Source organism: Asparagus officinalis, chromosome 5 (assembly GCF_001876935.1).
Source record: "Asparagus officinalis chromosome 5, Aspof.V1, whole genome shotgun sequence".
In the NCBI taxonomy this organism is placed as follows: domain Eukaryota; kingdom Viridiplantae; phylum Streptophyta; class Magnoliopsida; order Asparagales; family Asparagaceae; genus Asparagus; species Asparagus officinalis.
Genome location: NC_033798.1, coordinates 31,945,532 through 31,961,621, shown reverse-complemented (window position 1 = coordinate 31,961,621; position 16,090 = coordinate 31,945,532). Strand labels below are relative to the sequence as shown.

Here is a 16,090-nt window from a genome sequence, read left to right as displayed (position 1 = left end):
GGTTTGGTTTTTTGAGGGGAGAGAAAACAAGAGAGAGGCGGCGGGGATGATGAACAGTAGAGGGGTATATATATATATACATAGGATTTATAATTAGGGTTAGGGTTAATTAAGTTAAAACGAAATTAATTAAAAAGAAATAACTAATGACATTTAAAAATCAAAGTAAATACGGGATAATTATCTACAAATAAAAACGTACATGTTGAGCTATTACAATAGTTAATACGAAATAGTCAAAATATACCCATATTGTATAACTAAACAAGAATAATTAATAATAAAAACATTTCTACTTGTATTTAAAATTAAATAATTATGGGACAATTACGTACACGATAAAACGTACTAGTTATACTAATACGATAGATAATATGTAACAGTAGAAATAATACAATAAATTATACTAAAAACACGTAATTAATAATACAATGTATTATATGAAATAATTTGTAATAATGTTAATAATACAATATATTATTTAAAATATTACGTAATAGTATCGGTAACACAACGGATTAATTCCAGAAATGTTTACCACACAAAATAAATTTATAAATATCAAAATCATTTAAATAAATATATAATCAGATTTTTAAATCATAGAAAATTGTAGAAAATCGAGAAAAATACAAATACTCTTTTAAAAATAATAATTAAATATTTTAAACTATCAGAAAATAATTTTAATTAGTATCAAAAATTCATGGTCCTTACATTCTACCCCCTTAAAATAAATTCCGTCCTCGGAATTAAAATAAGAAAGGATCCAAGGACAGAGATAAGGAACGAGAGCGGAGTCAAGAAGTGACGAGACAAGAAACAATGGAAAGTTTCGGAGTCAAAAAGTGATAAGATAGGGACGAAACGAAATCTATCAAGGAAATGGGATAAGGCTCACGAATAGTCTCACGGATGAAATTTGATATGTATCTAAATTATCCATTATATTCTCACTAGTGGGAATTCGGGACCGTGACCTGCATGGGCCACCACTAAAACCTGTCACGCCCCGCTTCCCAAAATACCCGGGAATCGGAACGTGAACAAGCCCGCGACTGAGAAGAGATAAGTGCTAGACCCCGTCTTCTCAATCTAATACGCTAAGCGTCTAGAAATAAGTACAATGCGAAGTCACAGGTCCCCGATCACAAATAGCAAGAATATAATGAACAACACAGAATAAGATAGTACATATCACAAATGAATATCATCCAAGACATAATGATACGGGTCAAACATGCCCTTATACAAATTGAACAAATAAATACTGAAAAGATACAAAATAAACTGATCAAATAGAAATGGAAGGTAGTACAAAAGAAAATGGAGGACCAATAACTAAGCTTCAGCTTCTTCTGCTCCGTCTGCTCTTCTGCTCCGTCTACAAGGCACTCCTGCTGAGGATCTTCCGGCTCCTGGCGATCTCCTAGCTGAACCTGTTCTTCTCCTAATTCTGACGTACACCAGAGAAAACAGGTGTACGTCAGCGTGTAGGGTACACGGTAAGATCCCACTCGGGAAAATAATAATACAAATGAATGACCAATGCAAGGACAGTGATAACAAATAGAAACATGCAGCTGAAATACTAACAAGCTAGATATAATCCATCACTAGAGTATAATAATCAGGAGAAAACATAAACATCCGAGTAACAAGATCATACAGGTAGCGATCAGAAAACATCCAAGCAACAAGGTCATACAATAGATAGAATTAATATTTAAAAATCTACAACAAGAGACGTAGTACGTCGAGCGAAATAATCCAAACAAGGAAACCCTCATGTATATACCATATGTCTCAAATTGTAAATAATTAAATATTAATCCCGATCTATGTATGAAAAGAAACACAACTGGCCTACATCTCACAAGAATCCATACCTAGCCAAGAACGAGGTCATGTAACTAGCCATTCTATACAGGTCACTGGTTTACATCTCTCACAGAGTCAAAGTTCATATTATCGGATATCTGGTTAACCACATCTCACTAGTACCTCAGACCCGCCCCAGTGCGAAACGATTCACTGGTGCGTGCCTGGAAATAATCAATAATCACGATACCACTGCTCCTCAGACCCACCCCAGTGCGAAACGATTCACTGGTGCGAGCCTGGAAATAAACAATAATCTCAATATCACCGTTCCTCAGACCCACCCCAATGCGAAAGAAATAAACAATAAACACATCCGATCACTGCTCCTCAGAGCCACCCCAGTGCGAAACGATTCACTGGTGCGAGCCTGGAAATAAATAACAACATATCCGATAACATGAACCCAGACCTTTCCATCCCAAGTCCAAGTCAACAACTCATATCTCACGGGTCACTATGGTCAAGCAATACTCGCGATTCTCAACTATAACAAGGTATAAATGCAATGAATACTATGTAACAGTGCCATGAATCATGAACAGGAAACGTGAACAACTACTAATAACAGTGTCAACATGTCGGTGGTAATATACATGAAACGTCGTGTTCTTTAACTATCAATCACACAATCATAACACAAAAATAATCTTTTACCAAAAACTTCTTTAAAAAAATATTTATCATTCTAAAATAATTTCCTTCCACGACAAAAAATTCTAAAAATATTATAATTAATCTAAAATAATTCTGTTACCCAAAATAAGTTCTTTAACTTATTATATTGGTTCTGAAAATACTATTTATCACATAATTTCTATCCATTCAATATTATCATCAAACCCGCACAAATAATAAAAATTATAAATTAACATAAACAGATAATTCACCAATTCATTAACAAGCCCACGCAGGTACTAATAATTCATAATCTAATTTATGCAACTAATTAACGATAGGTATAAATAGGAATTGACGAGTCAAAAGGAAGCGGGATCTTGCCTCGGGGTTTCGTCGAACGGATCGACGACTGACGGCGAAGGCCAGGCGGCGAGCTCGGGTCGGCGGCGAGCAGCGGCAACGGTCATCGGATGTCGGCGGGGACAGCGGCGTGAAGGCGACGACGCGGAATCTCGACGGGGAGGAGAGAGGCTTTGGCCGCGACGGTGGACTGAGGCGAACAACGGCAAGGCAGCCAGAGGTGGCGAGTCGACTGCTCGGGGATGAGGGAGAGGAGGCAGGGGCTGTCGGTGTGGCTCGTCGGAGTTGAGGATCTGGCGGCTCGCTGGATCTGGGCAGGGCGGCGGCTTAGGGTAGGAGGAGGCTGGCGCGGTGGAGGGACTGACGGAGTTGGGGAGTGGAAGGAAGAGGAGGAGATGGCGGTGGTCTGAGAAGAAGAAGAGGGCGGGGTTCGCTGTTGCAAGAGCGGCGGCGGCGCGGGACTCGAGCGGGAGGAGATGGGAGGAGCGGCGGTCAGCGTGAGTGTACGGCGGTGTCGGGTCAGTTGAGGACGAGGGCGGAGGTGGTCAGGTCATGGAGGAGTTCGAGTGCAGGCGGCGGCGGTCAGGGCTGAAGGCGAGCGGGGACTTGGTGGCGTGGTCGTCGGCGAGGTTGGGGAAGCGGAGGGGAGGCCGACGGATGAGCAGGTGGTTTGGTTTTTGAGGGGAGAGAAAACAAGAGAGAGGCGGCGGGGATGATGAACAGTAGAGGGGTATATATATATACATAGGATTTATAATTAGGGTTAGGGTTAATTAAGTTAAAACGAAATTAATTAAAAAGAAATAACTAATGACATTTAAAAATCAAAGTAAATACGGGATAATTATCTACAAATAAAAACGTACATGTTGAGCTATTACAATAGTTAATACGAAATAGTCAAAATATACCCATATTGTATAATTAAGCAAGAATAATTAATAATAAAAATATTTCTACTTATATTTAAAATTAAATAATTATGGGACAATTACGTACACGATAAAACGTACTAGTTATACTAATACGATAGATAAAATATAACAGTAGAAATAATACAATAAATTATACTAAAAACACGTAATTAATAATACAATGTATTATATGAAATAATTTGTAATAATGTTAATAATACAATATATTATTTAAAATATTACGTAATAGTATCGGTAACACAACAGATTAATTCCAGAAATGTTTACCACACAAAATAAATTTATAAATATCAAAATCATTTAAATAAATATATAATCAGATTTTTAAATCATAGAAAATTTTAGAAAATCGAGAAAAATACAAATACTCTTTTAAAAATAATAATTAAATATTTTAAACTATCAGAAAATAATTTTAACTAGTATCAAAAATTCATGGTCCTTACACAAGCCAAGTATCAGGCTCCAAGGATTATCATGGCTAAAGAATGAGAGCCGATCTCTCTGGAAAATCTAAGAGATCCGCTCTGACCAGAAGATCTCCATAACACAACCGAAAAATCCAACTCCAGGATCTGATTTTTCGAACCTGATCTCTGAACCTTGAACTCAGTTGAGTTTTTTGGTATTTATAGAGAGATTAAGGGTGTAACTGCCCCCTTAATCCGCTTCGAAGTGGGGCTGAAATCCCTCAAATCATGGGGAAACTGTTAAGGAACCATTCAGCATGTTTGAACAAGTCAAACGCCAGAGTAGGCGTTCTGATAACAAACTCTGCATTCTGGATGTGGAACGCAGAGTTAGGGATTGTGTTCGGGTTAGAACACAATGATTGGACTTCATTCTATCTTTGAAACACAGTGTTAAATTTCTACGTTTTGAGTTGAAGAGGCCGTCATATTATAGTCTCTTTCGTTCTGAGCGTTACGAGGATTGTCATATTGTAGCCTTCATTTCAGCTCCTTGTAATATGAGAGTTGTCAAATTGTAACTCTACTAATATGGATTGCGAAGGCCGTTGAATCAAGGCTTTCATCGATTGTCATGAGTGTTGTCGAATTGTAACATTCATCGATTTACGTGAAAGTTTTCTTAGTTGTAGCCTTCATTTGTTGGTCTGAAAGTCGTCTGATTGTAACTTTCGTCATTGAATTGTTGATGTGGAAATCGTCTGATTGTAATTCCCATCTCCAGCAATTAGTAGGGATCATCTATGTGTTGTAATTTTTAGGCAGCCTACAGAATCCCCTCCAAAGTTTTCAAAAGTTCACAGTTGACTGGAACGAATTTTCGGAATACTTTGGATCCCAAATTAGGTATTGGATCATCTAAGTGATTGTCCATCCAAGAGGTTGCATAGCTTCTTGTCGTAGGTTAGTTTTTATCGACTTTCGTCACCTTGATGGATATTGCTAGCTTCTCTTTACTTTTATTATTGAAACTTAGATTCTCATAAGTTTTAAGTAACTGAAGCACCCTAAACCAAACAAGATGACTTTTATGCCTTAATGACTAAGAACTTAGTCAAACAAGCTAAAGCCCAAGTCACTGTCGTCAGACTCATCAGTAGACTTGTTGAATTACTCTTCCATCTTAGCCTGTTGGAAAATGTATTCAGTGTTAACAACAATACCCTTCTTATAGGCATTGATGAGCTCTTGAGAAGAAATGCGGAGGTTGGGTTTTGAATTCGGCATTTAGGATGCTGAGAGGCAAGGATGACAATCATGTAAGCCTGGCATTTAAAACATGCTTGTGAAGTTGGCATTTTGCGTTTGAAACACTCAAACGCAGTGTTGGGTTGAGGAGTTCAACCGACTGGGTGTGAACGCATCGGTTGCGTTTTGGGATGAGATTTTCGCCTCGAATCTCGTCTTGATTTAATAGCTCAGAGCTGTATATAAATAGACCATTGGGGTCAAATCAAAAGTCATTCGAATTTTCTATTTATTTTTGGCGAACACAACGAAGATCTTCGTTTTCTTCTCTGCTCAGCACTGTTCATCTTCTCCGGAAAAATTTCCACGGCTCCCAAAAAGAAGACCGCTTCCAAGCCACGCGACAGGGATCCTCGTACGGTGAATCCAAGCACGCCCACGGCTTTGGCCGCCGGTGGTGTCACCACTCAAGCATCAGCACCGCCACCCTAGGTCCCTTTCAGTATTGGGTTTTGGGCGCTGTCAAACTTGTTTTGACAAGGTCGAATTAGAACGCAGAGATGGAACTCTGTGTTTGGAATTTGAAATGCAAGGCTTGTCCTTAGCGTTTTTGCATCTGAAACGCTAAGCTTGACTTTGGCGTTTATAAATTTTAGGACGCTGGGTTTGACCCTGGCATCTTTAAATCTTAGAACGCTGAGCTTGACTCTGGCGTCTTTGCATATTGGAGCGCTGAGCTTGACTCTGGAGTCTTTGAATTTGGAATGCCGAGCTTGACTCTGGCGTTTTGATAGCCTTCTTTAGACTTATTTTGTTTTCACACTAACTTGTCCATTTTGTGTATTCGCAGTGCGCTATCCTAATGAGCCTCTTTCCTTCTATCATTACTTTGGCCATGAAGGTGGCGCTGACCATAACCTGGTGTTCAGCTTGCACCAAGAACTCTTAATTTTCCATGACACCGATACGTGCGAAGGCTATCACTCATGCCAGCCCACCAATTCTTAGGACCTTGGTCACAGATGCCAGGTTCGAGACCATGGATCATAAACAATTCAATAAGCCAGCATTTCTATTTGGAGACTCCGTCAAGATTGACCGGAACATCATTAAATACGGGGACTATAAATGGTTAAGGAAGATCGGGGATCGTCACCTTTTCTTGCTCGATATGGAGAGGATGTTTCTACTATCGTATTTTCAATGTGCTTCCATCCCACGACACATGGACTAGGATCTTGTTAAGGAAAAAGATGGGGTAGTAGTTGATACTCTGACTTATCAGGGCGTCCACACCACAGGCTATAGCCGACAAGTGACCGCCTTAGTACCAGGCTTATTTTCACGGGAATACCCAATTAGTGAAATGGCTAGTCCAGCTAACCTTTTCATCAGAGAATTTATGGCAAAGAAGGGTGAATTTCCTGCACCGGTATTTAGATCTCCTGGATGGGTGCATTCTAAGAAAGCAGGATGGTGGACCACGATGACTGAATTTGTACTGAAGGAGTTAGAAGTTCCACTTGCTCGGTCTAGGCTTGGTTGCTCCGTGATGGCCACACAATTTGGTATCGCTCAGAGCCATTACAACTTCTTCGATATACTGAAAAGATATAACCCAGAGACTTTCACCTTCTTTACACCCGTAGGAGAGTTGGGTTTTGCTACCCATGAAATGTACAAAGTCTATGGTCTTCCTTTTGGGGATTTACCATATGAGGAGTTCATTCCTGGATGAGGAGAGCTCAAGATTTTAAGCGAGACACGTCCTAAGATTTATGACACCCTTTAGGAAGTGATGTGTCATTTTAACATTTGCATTCAGTTGACAGGGGCTAGAGGCAGTGGGGTTAAACAACTGGCGTGGGCTGAGTACTTATTTCAGAACTTGAACCACAAAGCAGCTTCTGTAACTCGTTTGCTCGCAAGCACTCCAGAAGAAATCCAAGCTCGGATTAACGATGCAACCACCCATTACACCAATGAGGGTATAGAGGACAACTTACCAGCCAATACTGAATTTGAGAGCTTTCATTACCAAGCTGGGACCCCTATTTCAGACACAGCTTTATTGACAGGATTTTTGATGCTGTGGCTGAAGAGATGTGTGGTCCCGACTAGGCCGGTCGATGCTCTTACTGCAGAAGTGATTTACCCGACAGTTCTTTTAGCGTATGGGAGGCTTCTGAATCTCCTCTCAGCTATGATGTGTTGTATACAACATGGCTTGCAAGAATTGGCTCTTGATTTCATTGAAGTTAAGGAGGTGGGCTCCAATGATAAGAAGACTTTTCAGACTCCTAATCTTCGCGTACCAATGTCGTACACTTATCTGATGGCATGGTATGTTCTACACTGTCCCGCGTTGATGATGCGCCTTCTGCTTCCGGAGATTTATTCATCCCATTGGTGCAACAGCTTCAGACTGTCCAGTGGGATGGGACTAATATGGGGAAGGTCCGACGTATCTTACCACGGGATACCAACTATCATATCAATCGCTGCTTCCGTGATTTTAAAGGAGGAGGATATGGCGGAATGTTTCAAGATGTGGCGGGGCCTAATGGCTTTACCCATTTGAATGGAGGAGTTTTCAGGTGGCTTCTCAACATTAGGCCTGACTATCTCCTTTTTCGACAGGGTGCGAAGTGTTTGATCGAGCCATATCAGCCTTACAGATTTGCATGACAATTTGGATACGACCAGCTATATGTTGGGAACCCCAGACCCTTACTTGTAGTTGTTGAAAATCTGTACGAGGGAGCCAGGGCTTGGTATTACTCAGTAGCAAGCTGTACCGGTGCCAAATTCAGACTACCCTACAAAACGCTCAACTTCCTTACTTCCATTAGCTTCAGCAACTGGTATCATGTTGCTATCCAAGTCCCTGGGTATCGAATAAATGTATCTTGTTTGAAAGAGATCAAACAAATGTACTCATCGAGGAGAGGATCTAGGAGATCTCGCCTAAGAGGGCTCGATGAGTATGAGGAGGCAACTGCTGAAGAAGGAGAGGACGAGGCCCCTAAGGAAGTTCAAGAAGAAGAGCCTAGAGCAACTGAGCCCCGTGGCAGGAGAGCAAAAGGAAAGAGAACTCTTGATGCCGAAGCGGCGGATCGGTATGAGAAAATTGCTCGTAGAAGATTGTTGATTGATTCTCCTACTCCTGAAGGTCCACAAGGCCCAAGGCTGATGCAGGATGCCATTAGAGCAAGAGAGGCAGAAAAACAACAAGAATCTTTGGCCACAAGTGTTCCTCGTCGACTTGGGCTTCGCTCAGCAGGTCCTGTTTCATCAAGTGAGGACTTCTTCTATCATCCAAGGAATGAAGAGGAAGGTGAAGACGAATTGTTCCATGGGGATGCTGAGTCCATCCCAATGATGAGTCCTACTGAACCCGTACGATCCTGGGTTAAGTTTCAAGTGTCGTTCCTCCTATTACAGAGGCTACGTAGGAAGGGGTTACACCCATTGCTACACATGCTGAGGCAATCAGGCCTGCTACAATAGCTGAACATGAGCAACTTGAAGGTAATCAATTCCTTCCACATTAGCATTGATGTCGTTGGTTGGGGATGCAAGTCATAGCCCAACAACAAGATTAATTATTAGAATATGTAAATAATCTTTGATTATTATTAGAATCTTGTAAATATGGCAGGAGTAAATTACTCTCCATAATGTCAGGATTTGTACATATATTGTAAATATGGCAGGAGCAAATTACTCTCCATAATGTCAGTCATCTAGTTTGTATATATTGACAATTACTAGAATGAAATAGACAAGGGAATATCCTCTTACATGGTATCAGAGCAGGTTTAGGACTCTCTCCTCCTAATCTCTCTACAGTCGTTCCTGCCCTAACTCCCTCCCTCATTCTTCTTCTTCTTCTTCCTTTCATCTCATCTCCATGGGTGAAGCAAGCAAAAGTTCCTCCTTCCACCCCGCTCTCGCTGTCACTAATATCAAAAGCTTCATCCCCATTACTTTGGAGATGGAAAAGGTGCATTATTCCTCTTGGGCAGAACTCTTTAAGATCCATGCTACGGCTTATGACGTTATTCAACACATCCTTCCTCCCTCTGAAAAAGATGCAGCAGCCACACCCACTATTGACAAAGCATCATGGGCTCGCCTTGACGCGATCGTTCTCCAATGGATATATGGAACGATCTCCACTGACCTCCTATACACAATCCTAGAACCCGGCACTACGGCAAAACAAGCATGGGATAGGCTGCAGGATATCTTTTATGACAACAAAAACTCTCGTGCCGTGGACTTAGAGACCCAATTCTCTACCATCAAGATGCAAGATTTTCCTAATGGCTCCGCTTATTGCCAACACATCGATGCTGGCAGATCAAATGGCGAATGTCGGAGCTCCGGTCTCGAATGATCGGATGGTGCTCACTCTTGTTCGTGGTCTTCCAAAGGCGTATATCACTGTTGCAGTTAACATCCAACAACGAGACCCTCTCCCCACCTTCTATAGGGCTCGATCAAGTCTCCTCTTGGAAGAAAAACGTCAAGCCACCGAAGCTACAGTTGAAGCTACCGCCGCTGGTTCCGCCTTGATTGCCGATGGTAATGATTTTTCGGCTTATCATGATGCTTCTAACCATTCCTCCTCTTATAATGATCATTCCAGAAACAATAATTACCGTGGCAAGCACGGAAATGGCCGTGGTAAAGGCCGTGGTAGTGGTGGTCGTGGACGAGGAGGCGGCAGAGGAGGCGGAGGTGGCAGCGACAACCGCGGGGGTGGGTCCCGTCAGCACCAGTCACAGCCAGCACCACAGCAGGGCTGGCCTGCGTGGAACCAATGGCAGCAGCCCCCTTGGGCATCTTGGCAACAGGCTTGGGCCATGCCCCCATGCCCATATCCTACACTTCCATGGGCCCGTGCTGTTAGGCCAAGGCAACAAGTATCTCAGCAAGGCATTTTAGGCCAAAAACCACAGCAGACACATCAGGCTTTCACAGCCCAACAGGCCTAACAGGCCCCTTCTACCATGGGCTATGCACCAACGGACATCGAGGCTGCGATGCATACCCTTGCCCTTACGCCACCGGATGACGGTTGGTATATGGACACCGGTGCTACCTCCCATATGACCTCTCAACAAGGTACCCTCTCGTCTTATTTTAATTTGAGCAATCAACGAAATATTGTTGTTGGTAATGGCAATACTATTCCAATTCGTGGCATTGGTCATACCTCGTTACCTTCCCCTCACCCACCTCTCTCCTTAAACGATGTCCTACATGCTCCTAAACTCATTAAAAACTTGATTTCCGTTCGAAAATTCACTAACGATAATTCAGTTTCTATTGAGTTTGACCCATTTGGCTTTTCTGTGAAGGACCTACAGACGGGGACAACACTTATGAGATGTGATAGCTCGGGGGACTTATATCCACTCACCACCACCAAAACTCAAGCTCATTTCCCGTCCACTTTTGCTGCTTTATCTACTCATTTATGGCATGAACGTTTAGGGCATCCCGGATCACATGTTTTAAGCTCTCTTAAGGGGAATAATTTTGTTGATTGTAATAAGATTTCGAGTACTTATGTTTGTCCTTCATGCCCTCTAGGGAAACACGTGAAGTTACCCTTTTATTCCTCCACTTCTTTTACTACTATGCCATTTGACATTGTTCACAGTGATCTATGGACATCACCTGTTTTGAGTACTTCAGGTCATCATTATTATGTCTTGTTTTTGGATGATTTCACTAATTTCCTTTGGACTTATCCTATTTCCAAAAAATCCCGAGTGCACTCTCTTTTCTTACAATTCCATGCACATGCCCGTACTTAATTTGAAAGGGAAGTTAAATGTTTCCAATGTGACAATGGGAAAGAATATGATAATGGCCCCTTTAAATTATTTTGTGAACAAAATGGAATGGTTTTTCGCTTCTCGTGTCCCCGTACTTCCTCTCAAAATGGAAAGGCGGAAAGAAAAATTCGGGATATCAATAACATTATCCGCACTCTTCTTGCTCATTCCTCTATGCCGCCATCTTTTTGGCACCATGCCTTACAAATGGCCACATATCTTCATAATATTCTCCCGACCAAAACCTTAACAAACAATTCCCCCACCAAAATTCTATACAAACGGGATCCTTCTTACTCTCATCTTCGGGTTTTTGGGTGTCTTTGTTATCCTCTCCTCCCATCCACTTCCATCAACAAGCTCCAAGCTCGATCTACACCTTGTGTATTTTTGGGATACCCCTCTAATCATCGCGGTTACAAATGTTATGATATGTCAAGTAACAAAATCTTTATTTCCCGTCATGTGATTTTCGATGAGTCACAATTTCCGTTTGCTAAGGTTCATACCCCATCTGCCCATACCTATGATTTTTTAGACAATGGCTTACCTCCTGCTATCATTCATCATCTATTTAACCCAATCTCAACTCCTACAGAGGCCCAACACCATCACCAGGCCCAGCAGCAGTCACCTCAATCTGCTGCCCATCACCCCCCACCCAACTCCCCCTTGCGGCCCAAACTCCAATGTCTCATCTCCTAATAATCTTTTGGACTCCGGACAAGCCTGCTCCCTCACCACAGTCAGGCCCAAACAATACCTCCAACTCCCCTCCTACACGGCCCAATCGGCCTCCCCCTTCCTCACCCATCCAGTTTGGCACCCTCTCTTCCCCTTCCAATTTCCCTCACACGGCCCAGCCCAACAAAGGAACTGCTGGCAGCCCACCTGCACCCTAACCAACTAATGCAGCTCGCATTACTCAAAGAATGGCCACTCGGAGCACACATGGGATAGTAAAGCCCAAACTCCATTTTAATTTGAGTACTACGATTACGCCTTCTCCCTTACCCCGTAACCCAATTGCCGCATTGTCCGACCCGAATTGGAAAAGTGCCATGATGGATGAATTTAATGCTCTTATTAAAACTAAGACGTGGGAGTTGGTGCCCCGTCCTTATGGTGTCAATGTTATTCCTAGTATGTGGATTTTTCGTCACAAAAAGAAAGCTAACGGAAATTTTGAGAGGCATAAAGCCCGACTTGTTGTTAATGGGATTTTTCGTCACAAAAAGAAAGCTAACGGAAATTTTGAGAGGCATAAAGCCCGACTTGTTGTTAATGGTAGGAATCAACAGGTTGGCATTGATTGTGACGAAACTTTCAGTCTGGTGGTCAAGCCCGCCACTATTCGTATTGTACTTAGCATTGCCCTATCACGTTCTTGGTCCATTCATCAAATGGACGTCAAGAATGCTTTCTTGAATGGTGATCTTGAAGAAACAGTATACATGCACCAACCGCCCGGCCTCCGACATCGTACTACTCCGGGTCATGTATGCCTTCTTAAGAAGGCCCTTTATGGGTCTCAAACAGGCCCCTCATGCATGGTACCGTCGATTTGCTACTTTTGCTTCTACTATTGGGTTCACTCACAACAAGTCCGACAACTCTCTTTTCATTTATTGTCATGGCAAAGACATTGCATACATTCTTTTGTACGTTGATGATATTGTACTCACCGCCTCTTCGGACACTCTTCGAGTGTCTATCATGTCTCAACTCAGTTCAGAATTTGCCATGACAGATTTGGGCCCGTTAAGTTCTTTTCTTGGTATTTCTGTAACAAGACATGCAGGTGGTCTTTTTTGTCACAAAAGAATTATGCCAAAGACATCATTGCTCGAGCTAATATGTCTTCATGCAAGCCCTCCTCCACTCCCGTCGATACAAAAGCCAAGCTAAGTGCCAATTCTGGTCCTCCTGTTGATGATCCCACATTGTACCGTAGTCTCGCTGGAGCACTACAATACTTGACCTTCACTAGACCGGACATATCATATGCTGTATTGTACCGTAGTCTCGCTGGAGCACTACAATACTTGACCTTCACTAGACCGGACATATCATATGCTGTCCAGCAAATCTGCTTATATATGCACGATCCACGCCAGGAGCACATGCATGCTCTTCGCCGTATCCTACGTTATTTGCAAGGCACCCTTAAGCTTGGTATGCATCTTTCTCCATCTTCACTTGCAGGCCTGTATCCTACGTTATTTGCAAGGCACCCTTAAGCTTGGTATGCATCTTTCTCCATCTTCACTTGCAGGCCTTATTTCTTATACAGATGCCGATTACCCTTAAGCTTGGTATGCATCTTTCTCCATCTTCACTTGCAGGCCTTATTTCTTATACAGATGCCGATTAGGGTGGTTGCCCGGACACCCGGCGATCCACCTCGGGTTATTGTGTGTATCTCGGTGATAATTTGATATCTTGGTCTGCAAAACGGAAACCCACTTTATCTCGTTCCAGTGCTGAGGCTAAGTACCGTGGGGTTGCTAACGTAGTGGCTGAATCTTGTTGGCTACGGAACTTACTGTTGGAACTTCGTTGTCCAATCAAGAAAGCCACCTTGGTGTATTGCGATAATGTCAGTGCCATTTACCTCTCCGGTAACCCGGTCCAACATCAACGCACCAAGCACATTAAGATGGACATTCACTTCGTACGCGAAAAGGTAGCCCGTGGTCAGGTTCGTGTTCTCCACGTTCCTTCCCGTTATCAGATTGCCGACATTTTTACAAAGGGGCTTCCTCAACTTTTGTTTGAAGACTTTAGAGACAGTCTTAGCGTACGCAACCCTCCCGCTATGACTGCGGGGGTATATTAGAATATGTAAATAATCTTTGATTATTATTAGAATCTTGTAAATATGGCATGAGTAAATTACTCTCCATAATGTCAGGATTTGTACATATATTGTAAATATGGCAGGAGCATATTACTCTCCATAATGTCAGTCATCTAGTTTGTATATATTGACAATTACTAGAATGAAATAGACAAGGGAATATCTTCTTACATTAATATCTAAACCAATTACCGTTGTAGGCTCGCCTGGACCTTCAGCAACAAGTGGTGAGGAGAACATGGATTATGAAAATTCTCCTGGAGGTGGAGGTGCTGACGCTGGCGATGATGCCGGAGACGACAATAACGAAGAGGGTGATGATAACGTTGCTGATGATGTAGACTCTGTGGATACCATCCCCTATTCAGACGTCATGCCGAGGATCACTTTCGATAAAGCCTCTGCTTACACTCCTGTTTCTCCGACTGGTAAGCATGTTTTATTTCGAATCCCCATGCATTTTCCTTCTACGTTCCTACTGTTTTCGTGTGTAGGTTCACCCAATCCTGGAGTTGAAGGGACTATTGTTGTGACTCCTCCACCAGGGCAGCAGCCTATACAAATAACTCCTTCATCAGAACAACCTTTGCCTGAACCGACGATGACAACTCCTCTAGCAGCTGCGTTGTTGACTATCTCACTTGCACCTTCAGGGGTAATTAGTGCGCCATGCCCTTCTCGAACAAAGGAAATGATGGCCTTAACATCGAGCCGTTCACATTTGGATATTTCTATAGCTTCTGCAACTTCTTCACCAAAGTCACCCGGTAATTTCTTGGTTGGCTCATCGACTTCAGAGGCTGTAACAACGTCTCCCCTTGCTGTCTCTAGCCCGGTAGATGCTACCGCTATCCTTAAGCTTTCTCTTGGTTACTTAGGGGGTCTTGTAAAGCAAGTGATCAAGGTTGTTACTGTCGGTCCGGGGACATTTGAATCCTTCAAGCCTCTCTTAGAAATTGGCTTGAATCGTATTAAACAAGTGATCAAGGTTGTTACTGTCGGTCCGGGGACATTTGAATCCTTCAAGCCTCTCTTAGAAATTGGCTTGAATCGTATTAAAAGTGTGGGTGATATTTAATATGTTGAACGTTGCTCAAGGGTCATCCCTCGCTTAGAAGAAGATTTGAAGTCTTTAGAAGATTTGAACCAAGCTGATCTTAAGGCTCAAATTGAGTCTAATCTTGCAGATCTTCGTGCTGAAGCAGCGCATCAATATGAAATTATTCTGCCGAAAGGGAAGCCCAAGTTACTCGCTTGGAGCTACACGTTCAGTGGTGAGAAGATATGATTGCTTCTGAGACTACTATACAGGCTGCTCACGAAGTAATTGATCCGATGGAAATAGAATTGACTCGCTGTAGGGCTAACTTAGTTCGGGAAGAAGCCGTCATGAGAGAGCTTTCCCGTAGAAGTGCTGAGACTAATACTACTTATTGCCTAGGGATTCAGGCTCTTGAGAATGCTAAGAAGAATGTGGCTGCTCTGATGCTAACTGAGGATGAACTCCAGAAAAGAGCTGAGGCAACAGTGCTGGCTGCTCATGAGGAAAAACGTTCCGCCATTAAGTCCGGCTCCCATATTTTGATCTGAAGAGCCTAGAGTTTTAATTTTGTGCCATTTTTTTCATTTCTTTTTTTGTTCTATTGTATCACTCTATTTTGCTTTGAATAAAAGTGATACTGTTTAGACTTTTCATTGTTTCTTTTGCATGTCATGTTCTGACACGGAACAATAAAATATAGGAGACATTTGTCAACTTCAGGGTTTAATGTTCTATTTGGGAATCATTAATCCCTTGGTGTTGCATTGAACAACTATCATTAACAAGTTTGTTTCTTCATGTGTCAAATTTTACTGAAAGAAACTCATAAGTACCAGAGCTGTAATGTTAACTTGGTGTGAATTTTCACTTGGAGTGAAATT

At 42.3% G+C, this 16,090-nt stretch overlaps 1 protein-coding gene across 1 annotated transcript; it reads left to right on the top strand.

Annotated features, from left to right (window-relative positions):
• LOC109841681 lies at window positions 9,369-9,857 on the top strand. The gene has a single exon (XM_020410627.1). It carries the CDS (start codon window positions 9,369-9,371, stop codon window positions 9,855-9,857), a length of 489 nt encoding a protein of 162 aa, XP_020266216.1.

Excerpts from the sequence above, each read along its gene's own strand:
- LOC109841681 (XM_020410627.1), top strand. The coding sequence starts at position 9,369 with ATGGGTGAAGCAAGCAAAAGTTCCTCCTTCCACCCCGCTCTCGCTGTC.